The sequence below is a fragment of the Anopheles coluzzii genome, chromosome 3 (assembly GCF_943734685.1).
Source record: "Anopheles coluzzii chromosome 3, AcolN3, whole genome shotgun sequence".
Lineage (NCBI taxonomy): Eukaryota > Metazoa > Arthropoda > Insecta > Diptera > Culicidae > Anopheles > Anopheles coluzzii.
Window position 1 is genome coordinate 38,309,803 of NC_064671.1, and position 15,525 is coordinate 38,325,327.

Consider the following 15,525-nt stretch of genomic DNA (forward strand, 5'->3'; position numbering starts at 1 on the left):
CCCATTGAAAATTGGCCGGACAAAGGAAGTTTGATGTGAAAGCGGGGTTTTCGCTTCGAAAGCGGCGTACAGTGGGGCAGTTAGAGCAGCTCTTCAATGCGGTAAAATGAAAAACATGTATTAAATTGAATGATAATAGAGATAATGCAAATAATACTTTTGAGGGAGCTCATGAGTGTATCTGAGCCGATGTTCAAGAAGCAGAATTTATTCATTTTTACGTTGAATAAATAAAATTTGATCTTCATTGATAATGAATCAGACCAGTGCCTTTGCTCTATAGAACGTCAAATGCTTTTCAACTTACTAAACACCTTACTAAATGGACCTAGAAACGGTCCACTGAGAATTTTATTCAAGAATCAGGCAAATGGTTTGTTCTAAATTACTGTGACTATGATACTGATGCTGTCTGGCACGCTTCCTATCTCCTGGAAAATTCTATGATGATAACCAACATAATTTTGAATGCAATCATTTCTCACCCATTTCTTTCGTTGCCTGCACGAAAGATCATTGGCAATGACGTTTAAATATTAAATGAATTCCGAGTGTTGGGGCATAATTAATTGTATGCACTCCAATGTAGGTCCCAAGGTCCACTCTGAAGGTTTCATCTTGCTTGGTAACTAAATTTATTGCTGAGTTGTAACTTCGGTTTTATCCTGCCCCATTTCTACTCGGCAAACAGATTCCATTCTTGCGAAAATTAGTACAATTTCTGTCAGCTAAGGTGTCTTAGTTGCCAATCTCTCTCAGGTTTCTCAAAGCTTCCGTTTCAAATAAAGAGGGTTTGGTTTATATATCCACTATGGTTTGGAATGGATGGATTATTGGTGTGAAATTTACTAGCAATTCTAAAGCGATTTTAATGCTTATTTATTACATCAAGCTGAAAGACTCCGTTCGCATGAAGAACAAAACATGTTGGAATTGGTTTATTTTATAATCCAAATATTTGTTCACTTAAATTTAGCCGCTCAATGTACTACCACCCATTCTATCCCTTCTGTTTGATAGAGCTTTTCATTAAATTAGATAATAGCTTGGTGAAATCCTCTTTTTATATATATGCGCTTGAAGAGTTCATGTATAATATGAGCATGTTGAGCAGTTGTTACGAAACGAGGAAATAGTTTGTACTCAGAATGCGAACGAGTACAACAAAAAAGACTGGAGAAAGATGTTCTTTAAAATTCGTTATTGTTCTTTATGTGTTTAATTTCAACCTTCGAGCAATATGCCCAAATAAGGCAAACTAAACGCGTACAATGACATTAAACAAGTTAAAAATAGGGAGGATGAACTAATGAGGATATGATGTCGCAACTGCCTAATGGATAGATTAAAGTCAACTGATAACCAGATGTATAATTCTATAATTTTTTAAGTGAATCGTTAAAACCTAAAACAGGAGCTCTGATACCGCTTATTTAAAACTCTCTAATTTTGAGACATTTGCTGGGAGTCAAACTCAAAAAAAAAAAAATAATAACATTGAAAATATCTGGGGCTTCATAATAGTCAAACATTAAATGTCAAAGCTGAAGTAAACAGTTGAACATGTAATGTAAATAGACCAAATAGAAAACCTCGTTCATTATTATTATTTGCTGTCATATTTGGTTTGCGTTACAAATCTAATTTTAAATTGAAAGTGCTATCACAAAAAATACCGATAAGCTATTAAATTACTTCCCCATTAAAGTCAACTTTCAAATATTTTTTTCCCGTTTGTTTTCTTTATGATTTTACCTATATTTATATAAAATTTAAAATTAAAGTTTTAAGTGTTAAAAAAGTTTCTACGACGCCATCAAATTAAATTAGAAACATTATGCATACAAATTAGTGTCAAATTACCTCAAATGCGATAGCATTCACTTAAATAAATTTATGAATGTCCTTACTTGAGTAAAATCAATTACATATAAATAAGCTCAGCACCGCCAAAGCAATATCCTATCCATCAAAATAATAACATTTTCAAAGTATCCATCACGGCGATGCGAAGGTTGTCATCGTGTTACTCTTTATTTAGACATCCGGTAGTCCGGGAAGATTTTACACCGGCAAGGTAAAATTTTCCCAACCATTGCAGTAAGTCGCGGGGAAACCATCGTGTCGATTACTACCTGAACAAGGGAACCATGATGAGTAGATGATGAATGATGGAGTGATGGGGAAGGAAGTAGTTGATGAGTGTAAGCAAGGTAGTCATGTTGGTTGGTTGAAAGTATCAGCTTTCATGCTCTGATAGAAGCTCTGAGGGGATAGAATGAGTAAAAAAAACCTATGGAAAAATTGTGGTTTAATGTTCAGTTTATTGGGTTAAACTGAAGTTCTCGAATAGATTGACATAAATAATAAAAGGTGTAGAATTTTCTAGAGTTGGAGTTATCGCTTTTGCTATCCGCAATATAGTTGATGAAAAACTGGTTAATAATTTATAATTCATTGGACTATTGAGACTAATGTGACAGGAAACGTCTGTTACTGTGAAAACAATCAAATTCATTCAAAGTAAGGGGTAAAATTCATTGCAGCAATTAATCTGTTGCTAATTGTTTATCATTTTTCATCCTGAAAAATGGGTTGAGCTGACCATTTAATTTGACATCCTTATTAATTGTATCTTGATTGGAAGCTCAAACAAGGGAAACGGATATCACATTACTAGGAAAATCTCATGAAATCAATTTTATGTAATACAGTTTGTTATCAGAACTTCGATGCATCAATTTACCACAACCTTAATCAAGAAAAATAGTCGATTGCATGATGGGCAGTCTTGCGGTACAGTCGTCAACTCGACACAACAACATGTCCGTCGTTAGATCAAGCATAGAATGGAACGTTTCCACTGTAGCAAGGACAGACTATCTGGCTGCATGGTACTGAATAAGTCTCAATAGAGCCTGTTGTCCGCGTAGAACATTATGCCAACAGTGGCGCGTTAAACGGTCACCACCAGGGGCCCCGGCGATCTAGGGGGGATCAATAAAAATGTTCGACTTCGTCGCTCCGAAACAGATCTTAACACAACGGCTCGTAGCCGCTCTTTTTATCTGTTGAGGTTTCATTCAAGAATCGATTCCGATGTCGATTTGTGCGCTCTTTAATTTGGCCTGTGTCTGTGTTATCACGCAAAAAATAAGAACTCGTGCCCTGGCTTACTTTTGGGACCCCAGTCAAAATTGTGGACTGGACGAAGTGATGGTGGAAAGGTAAGCTGTTGAAGGGTTTGGGTCAGATTAGGAAGGGTCGATGGAAAGGAAACATCGATATGAATGATCGCGTAAAAATTTAACTAACAAAGCGGTTGGCAGCGGTCGGCAAAGTCCGGCCAACCGCAATATGGTCAAATTTGAGGATAAACTTGAAAGTAGAAACGAATATTTTCCAAAAAATGATTTTTGATTTTACGAGAATAATGGTTACACACTATTGCTTTTTAAGAGCAGAACGATTTTCTCTAAGCTTTTTTTTTAAGAAATGCGCTATCAATTTGTCTGACCTGGTAATACTTGTCCGTAAAGCCTCATAATAGTACTGAACGATTGTACGTTTGTCTCGATAATTTTTTAGCTGTTAAGGTTTTTGTACCATCTTCAGAATATCCTGAAAACAATTTGCAACATGGAAGGCAGGGTACATTAAGAAGCGATATTGCGATTTTACTTTGTTGTTTGGAACTTTTATTGACTTTTGCGCACTATGCTGCTGACTCTTAACTGAATAATCTTTACAATCAATTTTAGTAATTGTAACTTAATAAAATGAATTTGAAACTTGCTTGGATGATAAAATAATTTAAGACAAACAACAATATAACCAATCGCATTGTTTAATACTATTAACTAGTTATTTTGTTTATTAACTATAATACTATGATAATGAGTATGAGTAAAATAAAAAAAATGCATTCTCCTGGCTCTCAACGCTCGATCATTTAGAAAGCAGCTGATCTATAGCAGTGGTCTCCAACCTGTGGTCCGCGGATCACTTGAGACAAACATTCTGCAATACAGGTTATTTCCAGTTACTTTCGAATGAAATTATTGTTTTTCCCGCGTGCAAGAAGTTAGTCCATATCGCTCTGACCGATTGAAAATGAAATAGTAGGAACATTTGAAATTAAAACAATTGCCTTAAGTGGCCATAATTCGAAGGAACACGGTAATTCAGTATTCATTGGAAAGATAAACACCAACGTAAAAGCAAAAAAATGTTTTCAGAATACGTTTCAGAACACGAACTGGAAACTGTAAAAAAGGAAAGAAAATATCGTTTGAAACCATCGTTCTTACCAACAAAAGACAAACGTAACTAGCTTAGTGAGAACAATAACTTCCCAACATACAACCCGGAACCAAAGGTGCGAAACATTTAAATTCTTTTGAGTATAAATAAAACCAATTCCGATCATGGCAGGTCAGATTCGTTCAGACTGTTAGGATAGGTCTATGCCCATCCAACATCTATCGACTTCTCATTTAAAGAATTTACTTATGTCCCCCTACTCAAGGTAAGGCCTCTAAACTCCAACGTTTCCAGTAAGGGAAACCTCTTATAGGTTTCTATGATCGCCTAGACGATCAAGTGTCGAAAGTCCGTTTCAAAACAGTATCCACAGTACTCAAAAATCGAACATACCACAAAGCCTTTCTGATATAACTGATTGTTCAGTAATTGATATCGATAAAAAAGTGGCGAAAAAAAGTTTTTAAATGGGAGTTTTTATTGATGCGCAGGGTGGCAGTTTGTTCTGCTCAAGTTCATCTCTGTTTCATAAAGTTTCATACAGATATGAACTGTATTTTGTCCAAACAAGTTTGATGATTTCATTTCATTTCATTTCATTTCATTTATTAATCCAATATCCGCCATCAAGGCTAAATAAAACAGGCTTAAAACTAATTAAACACTAACAAATAAACCAAATAATTCATGAAAATCTAAGCCTAACTAAACTAGTCTTGACCTAGCAAAAAAATAAAAGAAAAAAAACATAGGTAGAGCGTAGAGACTATCATAAACTTAATGAAAAAAGAGAGTAAATGAATACTAAGAAGAATAATTAAAGATACTTAGAAGAAAAATACGGTTACGGAAAGAGTCAAGAGAGGAGTCGAAATCAAAGAGATAGTAAAAGTGGTTAAGCAACCTGAAACAGGATGGAAGATGATCATTGAAAGTATAAAAAGTATGACGTGTTTCAATTGACAGAGGATCACGTTGACGAAGAGAACGAGAGGGAACATACAGTGAGATTGACGAGAGTAAATCAGGAGCATCAGTAGCAGAAAGTAATAAGCCACCAATAAAACATGCCTGAAACACTTGGCGGTGGAAGCTTAAAGAGTGAAGATTGAATAACTGCAATCGCGTTTCATAGGGAGGTAGTGAGGCAGCACCGAACAAACGACGAAAAGCAATCCTGGTAAAGAGGCGCTGAATGCTTTCAATTCTCGAACAGCCATCAATAGTGGGAGGATTCCAGATGATACTAGCATATTCAAGAATAGGCCTTACCAGAGCACAATAAAGGTTTCTTAGGAAGCTTTGATCTCTAAAAATAGAGGTAAAACGTAAAATAAACCCAAGGGTTCGCTTAGCTTTTAGCAGAACCTCATCAAGCTGCAGTTTAAAGTTAAGACGTCTTTCAAGTATAATACCAAGGTCACGGATGGACATAACATGAGAGAGGTACGAGTTAGAGAGAGAGTATAGTTAAATAAAATAGGAGAAAGAGAGTGAGAGAAAGAAATAACAGAACATTTTTCAGGGCACAGGCGAAGTAAATTGGATGAACACCAATGAACAAATGCTTTGAGGTAATGCTGAAGCCTCATACAATCAGAAGAAGAAGACACATTTGATCAGAAGAAAATTTTTGATATCATCCGCATAAAGGAGATGACCATCAGGAGGTAAAACATTACAAACATCATTGATGAACAAAGAAAACAGAAGTGGACTTAGCACACAACCCTGAGGGACACCTGACGTACAAAAAAACTCCTCAGATAAGTACGACCCGGTTTTAACCCTGCAAGATCGATTACTTAAGTATGAGGACAGCCAGCTAATAATGCCATCACCAAAACCAAGTTTAGACAATTTAGCTAATAATAAAGAATGAGGTAAACTATCAAATGCAGCATTAAAATCAGTGTATATTGCATCAAGTTCGATACCGGCCTCAAAAGATCTAAAAATGGGGCCCTTTTCGTTGTAAGTTCGTAGGCTGAAATTTCAGCCTGTCAGCTGATTGCATTGTATAGCAGTTTTCGAGCAGCTATCTAAGTGAATAGAATATACAGATGGGCTTATCCCAAGGTGTATGCATTTAGAAGGCTGATTTTTATCGCTTTTTCTTCTTAATGAAGATTTTAAGAGTGTTTTGAGTATTTGTCAAGCCGCCAGAAAGCTTGTTTGAACAAAAGTTTTCACCCATTCTGTTAAAAAGTGATATTCAAATTTGGTTTAAAAAACATACTATGAGACCACCTGGACTACATACACATTGATTCTAGATTCCACCTCGTGACCTTTTTAATGCACCTTGGGGTAAATGTAAACAACACCGTGTTTTCGAGCAGGTACTCGAAGTTAATTCTAGCTTTGAGGTTAGAATAATCTAGAAAGAAAATTTTCAAAAAGTATTAAAATCCCAAACACGCTGCAACGCCAAGTACAGGACGTTGTATCGTTTGTGTGGTAGTGCAGGTGAACGATTTTTGTATTGCGCACCGTGCAACGGCGCACGCTCCAAACATGTTTGAATGCATTTTTCCACAATTGAGATTAAATGATAAGTTTGAATTTTTGACAGCATGTTGACCGCAAGTAAAATGAGGTATGGAGAAAATAATGAAGATATACAAAAGTATAAATTTTTCTATTTATTGCCAAAGTTGAAAAATGTTGTTTTTAGAACGATTTCTTTCTGTTTGTAATAAAAAAGATGCTAGAACAAGAGTGGAATATTGTTGTTTTATTTTTGAATAAAAGTAAATAATATTTCCGACCGCCCTTGCCCCACTGTGCGGTGGTGTTTTTAGCTGATGCCACTGAGGTGAACAGCATCAGTTTAACAAAAGCAACAACACTTTACATTCACTTTTTTGCAATGTACAACCAGAACAAGAGGAGATGTGTGGGAAACAGATGAGGATCAAATTCGGGTACCTGTCCAAACTCCAAGGCAATCTCAAGGTCGGCATCAATGGGGAATATATATTCCCACTAGCGCCCTGTTTACATGCCAGTCAGTGCAAAGCAGTGCAAGTGTAAGGATCAACAAGATGTGGTGGTTTTGGTTGGTGGCTTTGGTGCTAGCAGCCCTCGGACTGTGGCAGGTGTGGATCGTACAGCGCCATCGGTTTGCATCCCACCTGCCGGTGGTGCAGCCGTACTATCCCATTATAGGGAATGCGCAGCTTTTCATCGGAAAGTCAAGCGTTGATCTGTTCAATCAGATACTGCAACAGTTCCGGCAGTATGATGGTTGGTTTAAGGCATGGCTCGGTCCAAAGCTGGTGCTGGCTACCTCGCATCCGGACATCATGAATGCAGTACTTAGCCATCCCGATTGTCTGAAGAAACCGTTTTTCTACGACTTTGTGAAGCTGGAGCACGCAATCTTTGCGGGACACTGTAGGGACAGAGCGTGATGAGGAGTGACAGTGGAAGCGTTGGTGAAAATGAAGATAAAAGTGATGCGTGTGTTTCTTTTCTGTTTCTTTCTCAGATCATTTGTGGAAAACGCAACGGAAAGCGCTCAATCCGACCTTCAACACGCGCATACTGAACAGTTTTATTCCGGTGTTTGTGCAGTGCTCCAGGCAGATGGTGCAGCACATGGAGCAAAGTGTGGGTGACGTCGGCCGGTCGATATCCATCTTCCCTTTCATAAGCAAATGTACGCTGGAAATGGTGTGCGGGACGACGATTGGCTGCGATGTGATGGAGCAGCCAGGCAAGGAAACGTTCATTGAGAATCTCGACCGGTAAGCGATGCGAATGGTCTGCAACCTGTTCTCCTGTTTGCTATTTTAAGATATTTTTTTCCTGATGCTGTCCTGTTTGTTTAACCACAATCCATTTTGCTTTGTTTCCCTGTCTGCGATTGTTCTCGTTTACTCATTTGCTGTTTACTCGCAACCCGTTTTCCTTTGTTGCCTTGTTTGCCGTCTCGACGTTTTGTGCGAGCTTTTTCAGATGGTTCGAGCTGGTCGCGAAACGTATGGTCAGTATCCATCATTACATCGAGCTGCTGTACCGGTTTTCGCGCGACTTCACGGAGGAGTCTGAACATCGCTCATCCTGCTTTCGTTTCTTTGAAACGGTTAGGCCTCTTGATGGTTGCAGTGAAATTGACGCTCACAAAAATAATCACAACGGACTGTATGCTTTATTGAATAGGTAATTGAAAAGGCAAAGGCTCGCATAAACTCTACCGCCATTGAAGATGAGTGTGAGGACTACAAAAAGCCACTCATATTTGCCGACCAGCTGTTGGCGGCGCAGCACAACGGAAATCCCTTTACCGACATCGAAGTTACGCACAATATTTACGCGATGATAGCGGCGGTAAGTGTGACGAATCGATGGGAGAAAGCATTCCTTATGCAACCAGCTCAATAATGGTTTCCACCGCAGGGCAATGACACTACTGCACTTCAGGTGACACACACCTGTCTGTTCCTTGCCATGCACCCAGCGATACAGGAGCGCGTGTACCGCGAGGTGATGGACGTGTTTCCCAATCCCGATCAGGACATTGAGGTGGAGGATCTCAAGAAGCTGACCTACATGGAGCGCGTAATCAAGGAGAGCCTTCGGCTAGCCCCGTCCGGACCGAACATTGCACGCCAAACGATGAAAGACATTGAGATAGCTGGTGTACACATACCGCGTGACAGTTTGATAGTGATGAGCATATTTTCAATGCACCGCCGTAAGGATGTTTGGGGCCCGGACGCGGACGTTTTTGACCCAGACCGGTTTCTGCCGGAACGAAGCGTAGGCAGAAGCGCGAACGTGTTCATACCGTTCAGTGCCGGTGCGCGCAACTGTATCGGCGGGCGGTACGCCATGCTCAGCATGAAGGTGACGCTGTCCAGCATACTGCGCCGGTTGCGGCTTCGCTCGGATCTGCAAATGAATGATCTGCAGTTTCGGTTCGGCCTGACGCTGAAGCTCGAGTCTGAATATTTAGTAGAGGTAGAGAAGAGGATGTAGGTGCAGTGTGTGTGTGTGTGTGTGTGTGTGTGTTTTTTTTGTTTTACAAGGAGGGGGAATCTTCGAAAGACTCCCGTTGTCGCACGGGGACCCTCATGTGTGTGTGTGTGTGTGTGTGTGTGTGTGTATGTGAGAGAGAGAGAGAGAGAGAGAATGAGAGATAGAAAGAGAAAGAGAGAGAGAGAGAGAGAGAGAGAAAGAGAGAAAGAGAGAGAGAGAGAGAGAGAGAGAGAGAGAGAGAGTCGAGCAAAAGCGATTGTTCCTCTGCTGCTCTCTTCCTGAAATTAATCGAACAATGTAATTTATGTTTATGTTGAGAAACAAAGTGCTTCGTGTGGGTAGGGGAAGGTAGGTAAAGACGGACACTGCGGGTAAGATGGACACTTCTCATAAATGCATGAAAAAGGTAATTTTCGAGTAATTCAACAATGTAGAATCCAAACTGAAGGTAAAACAACACATTTGAGAACATTTTTGGCATAATATATATAAAATTGGTTAAATCCACGAACAAAATAAATTTTCAATCATGTGAACCCTTGTGGATCTAATTTGACTGCTGCCGATCTTAAGCTCTACAACTTGTATTGTTTATATTTCCGGAAGTTTTATTTCATGAATGAGTTGTCGTGATCATTAGTGAAAAAACTGGCGAAAGAACGAGGATAAAAGCAATACAAAATATTGTTTTCTGGTGGTTTAAACATTCTGACATCAAAGCGGGAAAGACGGACACCTTGTTGTAGGGAAAGATGGACACCGAATTTATTGATTTTTTTACATCTTATATCAATTGGTGATAAATAGATTTCTTCAAATACCTTAAATAAGGATATTCCGATGCTATAAATCAATCAGTAGCTAGAGAAAGTATTGAAATAAGCGAGAAATGAAACACCGGTCAAAATAGTAGCCATTCGTTATGATATTACTCGCTCGACGCTGATGAGGCGCTTCACGAAATCCAATATGTTCTCACGACTTGGACAACTTTAAGCAATAAAAAGATGAGGCATTTATACGACATTGTTCAGGAATAGATGAGAAATTCTATTGGATTACAAAAATCAAATGTTGAATTTTGACATGGTGGAAAATGGATTAAACTGTTAACAAGTCCCTCATGAATACTGGGGTCGTGGACTTTTTGCGGAGTAATTTCCTAAAAGGAAGTTCTAGACTGTTGTTCTGTAAGCTGGAGCAACGTCAGCTGTAAGTGCGCGATATGTCAATAATGCTTTAGATGCTGCATTCTACGATATATTAGAAACGGTGTTTACAATTCCTAAATTCATGGCTGAATAAATCGCCGTTGCAATAGACCAAGAATTGGTTTATAAACGTACCAGGACGTGGAAAGCGATAGAATTTGTTTAAATATTGTAAAACTCTTCACTTTCTATCCTTTTCTACAGGTGTCCATCTTACCCTTCATGGTGTCCATCTTTCCCATATCAGGTGTCCGTCTTACCCGAACATTTCAAAACTGCACGAGTGTAAGATAATGTATGCACATTTTCATGGTCGTTGCACTTATATACTTTACTTTTACTTTATCCGGCGCTACAACCGCTTTGCGGTCTTGGCCTGCCTCAGGAGTGTCCGAAACCGCTCACGGTCTCGCGCCTTCGTCTGCCAGTCCGTTATCCCGGCCTTAATGGCGGACGCCTCCACGCCATCTTGCCACCTCAATTTGGGCCTACCACGCCTCCTCTGTCCTTGTGGACGGCCTAAAAAGACTTTACGGGCTGGGTCGTCCGTTTCCATGCGTACAACATGGCCAGCCCACCGGAGCCTGGCGAGCTTAATACGCTGTACGACAGTGAGATCGCCGTACATCTCGTATAGCTCGTCATTATAGCGGCTCCTCCATTGTCCTTCCACACATACGGGGCCAAGTATCCTTCTGAGCATCTTCCTCTCGAACGCGGCTAAGAGGGCTTCGTCAGATTTGGACAGTGTCCATGTCTCAGAGGCGTATGTGAGTACTGGTACTATATAGGTACTATATAGTCCCAGCTTCGTCCGTCGCGACAGGTTCTTTGAGGTGAACTGCTTTTTCAGGCTGTAGAATGACCGGTTGGCAGCCAGCATCCTTGCGCGCAACTCAACTTCCATACTGTTGTCGTTGCTGACCTTTGACCCAAGATAGGTGAATTCTGGGACGACTTCAAAAGTGCGTTCACCTATCTGTACATCACGCCTACGTAGATTCGGATTATTTAATGGTAGGCCCGCTGATGTTGCCACCATCAGTTTGGTCTTTGCCTCGTTTATCTGCAATCCGAGGTTCTCTGCAGCCTGCTCAATCCCTTGGTAGGCTTCTGCTACATAGGAGAGCCGCAGACCAATGATGTCTATATCATCAGCGTATGCCAGGATCTGGGTTGACTTATAGAAGATGGTTCCCGTAGTCTCCACCCTCAAGTCGCGGATGGCCCTCTCTAGCGCCAAGTTGTATAGGAGACAGGCAAGCAGTGGCGGATCTTACGGTAGGCGGACTAGGCGGTCGTCTGGGGCCCCGCCGATTTAGGGGCCCCGTAGATTGCCATTCTATAGTATGTCCTATGGACAGAGTACTAACGACAAGGGCCCCCGGAAGGTTGCCCGTTAGGGCCCCAAGGCTGGCGAATCATTTGCACCCCCCCCTCCCCCCCGTCAGCAAAAATTTTAGAGCCTGTGACTGATGATCGAAGGGGCCCCCGACTGTTCCATCTCGCAAAAGCAAGTTTTGTGCCTCTACCCCCCCCCCCCCCTCCCCCGCCACAACAACATTTACCATTTACAGGAGGCCTCAACTCGTCTTTCCGCCTAGGGCCCCCGATACAATTAATCCGCCACTGCAGGCAAGCCCGTCCCCCTGGCGCAGACCCTTGGTGGTAGCAAAAGGTCCTGAGAGTTTTCCATCCACCCTTACCTGGCATGTGACGTTGGTCATAGTCATTCTAACTAGCCTTATCAGTTTGGCCGGGATTCCAAATGAGCTCATAGCGTCGTACAGTTTTACTCTGGCTATGCTATCATATGCAGCTTTGAAGTCTATGAAGAGATGGTATGTGTCGTTTCTGTATTCAGCCATCTTCTCCAAGATCTGCCGCATGGCGAAGATCTGATCAGTGGTTGATTTTCCGTTTCGGAATCCTCTTTGATAGTTTCCTACTATCTCTTCGACGTGCGGGACAAGGCGATCTTGAAGGATCAGGGAGAATATTTTATAGGCGGTATTCAACACCGTAATACCCCTGTAGTTGTTGCAGTCCAACCTATCTCCCTTCTTGTATATGGGGTAGATGATGCCGAGATTCCAATCACAAGGCATCGATTCCCTATCCCACACCTCAGTAACAATTTGATGAATCTCGTTTTCTAGTCGTGCACCTCCATTCTTGACCAGTTCGGCTGCAATTCCGTCGGTTCCGGGTGCCTTGTTATTTTTCAGCCGACGGATAGCCTTTCGTGTTTCTTCTATGCTAGGTGGCAGTAGCATGACACTATCTGCTAGTGGCGCTTCTAGCTGTTCGCTAAACTGGTCATTGAGTAATTCATCAAAGTACTGAGCCCACCGCGAGAGGACCTCTGGCTGGTTACTGACCAGATCTCCATCCTTGTTGCGACAGCAGGTTACCTTAGGTACAACGTTGTTTCGGTGACCTGCTATCGCTTGGTAAAACTTTCGTGTTGGTCCGTACGCCTCTCTGGTTTGCTCGAGTTCCCGCATGTTTTGCTCTTCCAAAGCATGCTTCTTGGAGCGGTGAACTCGTTTCTCTTCGCGTCTAAGCCGTGAATATTCCTCTGCGCATGCCCGCGTTCTATGCCGTTGCTGCATTGCTCGGTATGCAGTATTCTTACGTTCGGTCACTTGTCTGCATTCATCGTCGAACCAGCCAGATTTGGTGTTGCCACGACGTGGTGGGAGTATATTTCTTGCACAGTTTATTATTTTTGTTTTTAGAGCGTTCCACCTCTCGCTCGTAGTTTCGTATCTGCCTTCTGGTAGTAGAGACTCTTCTAAAGCGGTTTTGAATTCCTGTTGGACAGCAATGTCCCTTAGAGAGTCCGTGTTGAGCCGAGGCTGCGTGTTTTCTCCGCCCCCATTGGCGCGGGGGCGGGCGATTCTACAACGTATCACTAAGCCAACCAAGTAGTGATCAGAATCGATATTGGCTCCTCGATAAGTTCTGACGTTTAACAGGCTCGACTGTCGTCGGCGGCTTATTAACACTTGGTCGATCTGGTTGAAGGATTCTCCACGCGGGTGCGCCCATGTGATCTTGTGGATTTTTTTGCGCGCAAATTTGGTACTTCCTACAACCAGATTGTTCGCTGCGGCGAACTGGACCAATCTACTACCGAACTGGAGTAGTCCGGGGGCATTGCGTATGGTCGGTATCGGGATGTCCGTTTCGAAAATTTATGTGGCTTTCCGTAGTCGTTGGTTCATGGGACTGGGTGACTGGCCCCGCGCCCACGTGACCGTTTTGTTTAGCGTCGGGTTGCCCTCCCGACGTTCAGGCACCCAGTTTCCCGGGATACCCACCCCCCTCCTGGTTCGCCATGTGCCACCATCCGCCCAAGGGGTTGGGTCAAGCCCGTGTACCCAAGCTTGGATATGTGGTGACACATGTTACCACTCTGCACGACGAGGACGTGTCGGAATAGGAGTTGGATGGGAGAGCCTGTATTATCCCTCAATGGGGCTTCGGATCCCATCCCATTACAGAGCACTTATATATCCCTAGATTTTTACCATTTCCCTTAACGTGTCCGTCTTTACCTACCTTCCCCAAAATGTCAAGTGATAACTTGTTAAAACACGCCAGAAATTCACCAAGATACTACCCAGCAACCATAACGTGAGTGAATGTTAGACATTAGAATCTAGTTTAAGATTTGATAAAATCTCGGTTGCGTGAATATTCTCAGCAGTGCGCTTCCAATAAAGAGATAAATCATGATCTATTCACACGCACTGCAACTGTACATGCACGCACACACATTCAAGCGCTTATCCTTAACCCACTAGCAGCATCTACAGCGCATACAGCAGCGCAACTATTACGACTCAGTTGCATTCGAATCGTCATCTTGAACAGAATGTTTGCAATCGTACTGTTTCTCATCACCGCGTGTGTCTGCTATTACTACACCTGTTACTATCCACTGATAGGGAAAGGCCTATCGTTCCAGGAAAAAGTCACCGGTCAAACTGTTCCAGAATGTCGTGCAACCCAGTGGAGGATCTAATGGTAGGTGGACTAGGCGGCCGCTTGGGGCCCCGGCGATTTAGGGGGCTAGTCGATAGTATGCCGTATGTATTACATGTATGCCGTATGGTCACAGTACCAGCGGCAAGGGCCCCCGGAAGGATGGAAGTTGGGGCCCCGAAGCTGGCGAATCATTTGCACCCCCCACCCCGCCAGCAAAAAAAAAAAAAAAAATAGTGCCTGTGACTGATTATTGTAGGACCCCACGGCATTTCAAGTTTACTGTTCAATCTCCCTTCAGCAAGTTCAGTGCCATTATCAACTCCCCCTTCCCCCCTTAAAACAACTCGTCTTACCGCCTAGGGCCCCCGATACCCTTAATCCGCCACTGTATGCCAAATAAAAGAAAAAAAATCGATAAAATGATAACAAGGAAGGTAAGGTGGTGAGCGCTCCTTAACGCACAGAATCCGAACAACCTATGGACAGAGGTTTGTGAATGGTTTATTTTTCGGTGAGTTAATAACGAGTGGCCAATGTTGAATTACATTATAAATGACAGTTCTGGGTTGCTTCAACACGTTCAATGTTTTAGGTTATATTATGCCCATTCAGTTCGAGAACGATTATGGGTCGGATATTTCAGCATGACCGCAAATGCGAGGTACACTGCACGCTCCTAAAACATTTAAAGGATATTTACAATCCCAATAAGATCTACCAAGAAGTCACCCATGTAGCCTGCGCTTTTTCTGCCCCATTTCAATAAATACCTCATGTTTATGGACCCGAACGAAGGACTAGCAGTTTATGTATGTGTAGTTTATATAGGAAGGGTAACACCACACCACAACAATTGTGGAAAGTTTGCACAACTGAAAGGATTTTTCTCATGCAACAAGCTAAGTTCAACGATTCAGCATAGAAAGGGGTGTGTTTAAATGAAAAAAACAAATACTTACGATACTTTTTTTGAGTTTCGGATTTTGAAAATAAATACGGGACATACGAAAAGGTAGAAAAAAGTTTTACGAAAGTTTTAGCGCTTATTCATTAAAGTAGAAAAAAAACA

General features: G+C 41.8%; 1 protein-coding gene across 1 annotated transcript; it reads left to right on the top strand.

Annotated features, from left to right (window-relative positions):
• Nucleotides 1-7,310: 7,310 nt before the first annotated feature.
• On the top strand, nt 7,311-9,249 carry LOC120954829 (cytochrome P450 4C1-like). The gene is made up of 5 exons (XM_040375065.2): nt 7,311-7,662; nt 7,730-8,015; nt 8,227-8,353; nt 8,431-8,598; nt 8,668-9,249. Exons 1-5 carry the CDS (start codon nt 7,311-7,313, stop codon nt 9,247-9,249), a joined length of 1,515 nt encoding a protein of 504 aa, XP_040230999.2.
• The last annotated feature ends 6,276 nt before the right edge of the window (nt 9,250-15,525 follow it).